Genomic DNA, 5764 nt, shown 5'->3' with positions numbered 1-5764 from the left:
CCGTGCACAGGCAACTGTAAAAATATCAGTTCCTATTTTCTCCCACGGTCTAGAAGGAACTTCATGGCAGATTAGTGGTTCTTTGGGTTGATTGCTCTGATAAGCCATGCAGGTGTCACATTTCTGAATGAAGTCAGTGATTTCTGCATTCATGCCAGGCCAGTACAGTGTTTCTCGCACTCTTCTTAAGCAACCTTGCACGCCGATATGCGACTCATGCAGCTTTGCCTTGATCCTTGGCCTTAATTTCTGAGGTATGACACATCGCAGTCCCTTGAATATGATGCCATCATGTACCGAAAGCTCGTCACGGAGTTGGAAGTAGGGATGGATGGCTGCTGGGAGTTCCTGCTTTGTATCAGGGAACCCATCCACAATCGCTTTCTTGAGCGTTTGAAGGGTTTGATCACAGGCTGTCTCCTTCTGCAATTCTTTGAGTTGGTGTTCTGGTACTGGAAGAAAGTGTGTGGCATGGATGTGTTCCACTTCTACTTCGGTTGGTGACCGCTCGTACTTTGCGAGGTAAGCTCTAGAAAGAGTATCCGCTAGCAGCATATCTTTGCCGGGCTTGTAGTGAATCTCGTAGTCATACTGCTGCAGACGGAGTAGCAAGCGCTGTAATCTCTTAGGTGCTGATACTAAGGGTTTCTTCGAGATTGAGACCAACGGTTTGTGGTCAGTCCATAAAATGACTTTGCAGCCGTAGACATAGTTGTGGTTATGTTCCATACCGAAAACGTGTGCCAACAATTCTTTCTCGATCTGCGAGTATCTTCTTTCAGCCGGAGTGAGCCCTCTATTAGCAAATGTGACTGGTTGCCCGTACTGCATCACCACGAATCCAAGTCCACCCTGGGATACATCTCCTTGGCATTCGGTTGGGTCGCTCTTACTGAAATACTTCAGCACTGGTGCTTTGACAACAGCTTTCTTAATTCTCTAAAAGGCATGTTCCTGTTCATGGCCCCAAATCCACTCAGCATCTTTATGTGTCAAGCGACGTAGTGGTTCACACATTTCCGAAAGGTCTTGCAGGAACTTTAACAGGTACTTTACTAGCCCAATGAATCTCTGCACGGCTGGCACATCATCTGGGCGCTCCATTTTGACAATTGCTTTAATTTTTCGGGGATCAGGTTTCAGTCCGTCCTTTGTCATGACATGGCCAATGAACGACACTTCGCTGCATTTGAATTGAAACTTGTCCTTATTCAGCTTGATACCCTTTGTCCTGCACCTGTCCAAGAGGTTCTTCAAGTTCAGGTCGTGATCCTGGTCAGCCTCTTCGTCAGTGTCACCTTGACCGATAATAAGGAGGTCATCTGCGATTTTGTACACCCCCTTGAGACCCTCAAGGCATTGGTCAAGCTTCTGCTGGAAACATTCCGGGGCTGGGCTTATCCCATACGGCATACGTAGCCATCGGTACCTTCCCCATGCTGTCTGGAAAGTCGTCAACTTACTCGAAGCGTCATCCAATTGAATCTGGAGGAACCCATCCTTAAGGTCAGCTTTGGTGAACACTCTCGCCTTAGACAACTCTGGCAGGATGTCATCAATAACTGGCAAGGGATAATGTCTCCGCTTCAGTGCTTGGTTTAGGCGCTGTGGGTCAATCCCACTTCCGACACCATGTAACGTTCTTAGCTCCAAACCGTGAAGAGAAACTGATAAATCACTTCAATTAAGCCCTTACGAGGTTTATTTCAACAACACAATCTCGAGTCCGTGATTTTGCTAGTCATGTGACCTAAGTACAATAGCACAGGGAGACCATTACAAGGAGGGTGTTAAAAAGGAGATTTATTAGAAGATATGATTACGCATCGTTACAGTGCGCTAAACCGGCGTTTCTTTACAATACGATTCAACAAATTAGCCGGTCCCCTCATTATCATTAGTCTGATATTTTTGGCGATACGAGAGGTGTTGGTGACCTGTTACCACCCGTTTTTAATTTTATGTTTAGTTTTAGTTTTTAGTTTTTAGTTTTGTAACCACATTGACTAGGAAAAAAATAAAATAACTTAAGTTGTGATCATTGCTAGTACATAATTGATTGTTCTGGTATTAAATAGTAGAGCAACCATCTAGGTTTTAAATTGATGTGACTGTCTTTAAGTCCCGTTTCGCTTCCCCCCTCCCCCCACCCTGGTAATTTTACACCGTTAATAATACAAAGAACGACAAAAAATAAAACAAAAAATAAATGTAAAACGCATACGCAAGGCCGTTGTTTGTTGTTGTTGTTGTTCGTTGTGACGACGTCGTCGTATAAGAAGGACTTGAAATTAATTTTTCACCGCCTGCCACATACGTTTAAATGCTAGGTAGTTGCTCGACAATTTAATGCCAGAATAACCAATACTTTTCTGGCAACGCTAGATAATTTTCAGATAATTTTCTTATATCCTAAGTCGACGTTTTTCCTTGAGTTCAATATTGGTATTACCTCTGCCTTAACAAGCTGCACTAGCTCTTATGATACCAACAAATATTTACACCGTAAAATCCGCCATTTTGTAAAAGGGATAAAGAAGGTGCGAAATACTATCGAAATACGGTCTTTACGACCGCTATAATGACGTCTGATAACTATTCCACTAATAAATATTTCGGAAAAAAAAAACTCTCGTGTTAATTAACATAAAGATTCGAGTCCCTCAAAAGGTTGGTAAATATCGACCTTTAATCATACGTTTACTTTTGGATCAATAAAGTAACGGTGGATTGTAGTCACACATCATCCGCCGGATGGTCCACTGCCGCTACCACTGCACGCACGGTTTACAGTTAAGTAGCAATAAATGAAAAAGTTCATCACAATCGAACAATGTTTGTTTTAGTGGTTGTTTGTTTGTTTGTTGTTGTTTTCCCCTTAAGATTGAAGTTCGACTTAATTCAATGAGTAACCAAGTGACGAATTCACACATTTGAAGAGCAAAAAGACTTTTTGAGTTCGGTGCTTAGACCTGAACAAAACAGGGTTCATGAAATTTCAGTTTGTTAGGGAACCTGAAAAACTAGTTATTAGTTATCCTTAATATTATGATCGTATCATACCTCTGTTGATAAGATGGCACCATATGGCCAAAGTAAGGATGAAAAGCTTCATGTTTCTTCGGCTCCTTTGTAGTGGTTATGCTATGCGTAGAACCTGAGGATATCTCCTATATCCTAGCTATATCCTCTAAAGCACCCTTTATGTTGATGCTCTGGAAATCTTAATTTGAATGCTTGACATACAAACAAAGGAATAATATTTTCATGCCCGTTGGGTAGATACACTTCATATTTCATAATTTATGATGGGAGGAGAGTCAGTTCAATTGTTTTTGTTTCGATGCCAAAAGCACTGGGCGCAGGTACCTATGTATACAATCATACCACCTCCCTATTTCAACTTTCTCTTCTAAAAGAACATTTTCTTTCATTGATGTCATCCAAAAATGCGATAAACTTAAAGATGTCTGAGAAATCAATTCTTTGAAGCTGCAAGTGAGATATCTTTTTAAATTGCTATTTTTTTATGCTTTCAGTTTTTAACCTTCTTTCATTGAAGTTTCACTGAGTAACAAACAAAAGCCCAAAGAAATCTCATCTCGAATGTGGTCCTATTCCTTGTCAAGAATTACTGAAAAGTTTACGTTCATTTGAATGGAACGTTTGCTTTAAAAAAACTCTTTACAACTGACTATCATTTAGTGCAAAAAAAAAAAAATACATAAGAACTAGTCTTCATGTGTTGTAAGTTAAGTTTGCCTGCGGATGTTCAGTGGCACAATTCAATCAACAGGTTGCATTAACACCATCCATTGTTTTAAAGAAATATAAACATCTCCATCTTGGCCGGTGATGCATGTGGTTCACCTCTGCTTGAAAACTCTCTTCCTTACGAGCCATGTTGGTTTCATCTAAATGTGTGATTTCATTTGTAGAAAATGTGTTTCGTATCTAATCAATTTTTTGTACTTATCTCTGCGAACTAAATTCAGCAATTATGTTAATCATCTCAAAGACACATTTTTTTTATTGAAATGAAAACAGTCAGCAAGGCCAGTACAAATTTTTCATACAAAATAGCATAAATTTAATTTGCCTCTTGTCTAAAAATTCGTCCGACATTATTTCAATCTAAATGCATTTAATTTGAAAACAGGTCAGGTTTTTTTTTCACGCCTACATTTTTTTTTCATGCATTTCTTCTCTTTGCTGTTGTGGAAGTCGCAGTATTTGTTAAATCCTTTACTTTGTTGGTTCATGGTATCAACACGTTTACAAACTGAACAAACTACGTGATGTCCTACTTTGCTTGGTAACCATAGGGTATTTTTCAATTTTGGTATTGAAGTGAACATGGTATGATGGGGAAGAAAGTAAAGCGAATTTATTTCTTAACTGTTTTTTTCTGAAATTCGTGTTTCTAGGCGCTTATCCTTCTACCCGCTAGGTTAAAAGGAAAAATGTTGGGTATCTCAACAAGGATCAAAACCGGGAAGATTCTTTGCATGATTAAAACTTAATGAGACGTCTGCGAGCCAAGACAGAATTTCAGTTGTGGAGTTTGTGAACTTTGAGGTCAAACAGTCTGAAGTATGTTGGAGATCTCATTCGTTATGGTTTGAGATCTGTTTTCTTGAAGCCCTTTGACAGCGGCACGAGAATGAAAATTGACGACTATAAAAGACAACTCAAAATCTGCCTCTTTAAGCAGAGACACTTGTTTAAACAATAATTTAAAATTTGAATCGTTTCTGTTGTGCTTTCATTCCTTTTCATCCATTATATAATGTACATTCTTGAATATACTAAGTCGATATTACACTGTTAATTTGAATGAATATTTGTATTTCATGTTATATACATAGCACGTTTACACCAACTTCTTAACTGACATACCACTTTTAACCTGCTTTATCATATCCAAACGCCAGCGCAAGCGGGTTCAACATCCGTTCGATTTTGTCGAACCTTGTTGAAACATGTTGCATCGAGGTTGAAACGATGTTGAATGAGTTGAAAAGAGTTTAAACTTTAAACTTTGGGGAGGCATCAAGCTTATGGCAAGGGACCGGCAGATGTGGAGGGAGCATGTTGCTGCACTAGCTACATGCCACTTAACATAAGTGGACATAAGTGAGTGAGTGAGTCTTTTGATTTCGCGAATCTTGCAAGAAGTTGAAGCCGTTTGCTCCCCTCTTAGAACATTAGGGACCTTTAGCATCACTCATTAGGGAGCCTAAGCACGCGCGTTTTTGAGACGCGGACGGCGACCGGACGACAACATTTCGCGTTCCAGGACAGTGGTGTCTCCAACTGTGAGCCTGAGTGTTTAATGCCGTCCGAGTATCGTTACAAAGCTCAGATAAGATACTAGTTAAAAGGTAAACATAAAGTAAGAACCACTCAGGCTAAAGCATGTGCAACCGCCTGATACGCAAACCCAAAAACCCAGTGGGAAAATAGGAACGTATTCCCAAACCAAATGCAGGCGCACTAACCTCTGGGGGCTAGAGGTAATATAAGATTTCCAGACATACAAAGGAAAATATCATTCTTTGTCGCTATCACTTACAGTTCAGCTCCGCCGAATGTAAATACATTTATTTCGTGTCTGCCAGCTAAATGCTCCGCCTAAATGTATTTGATTGGTTAAAAATGACAAGGTCGATTGGCACATGATGAGCTAGCATGGAAAACAAGCGCAAAGTTTGAGCTTAAATCAAGTCTATTTGAATCTTCGTCCTTTGACTGGATTTCTGGA

At 39.9% G+C, this 5764-nt stretch overlaps 1 protein-coding gene across 1 annotated transcript in view; it reads right to left on the bottom strand.

Moving 5' to 3' along the window:
• The window catches only part of LOC138009007 (trypsin-1-like), a 31739-nt gene extending 28527 nt beyond the window's left edge, over positions 1 to 3212 (bottom strand). Inside the window, exon 1 of the mRNA XM_068856303.1 lies at positions 3064 to 3212. Coding sequence (XP_068712404.1) covers positions 3064 to 3115 — 52 coding nt within the window. The 5' untranslated portion in view covers positions 3116 to 3212. The remainder of the gene's footprint in view (positions 1 to 3063) is intronic.
• Between the last annotated feature and the right edge of the window lie 2552 nt (positions 3213 to 5764).

The sequence above is a fragment of the Montipora foliosa genome, chromosome 6 (assembly GCF_036669935.1).
Source record: "Montipora foliosa isolate CH-2021 chromosome 6, ASM3666993v2, whole genome shotgun sequence".
In the NCBI taxonomy this organism is placed as follows: domain Eukaryota; kingdom Metazoa; phylum Cnidaria; class Anthozoa; order Scleractinia; family Acroporidae; genus Montipora; species Montipora foliosa.
This window is presented reverse-complemented; position numbering and strand designations above follow the sequence as displayed.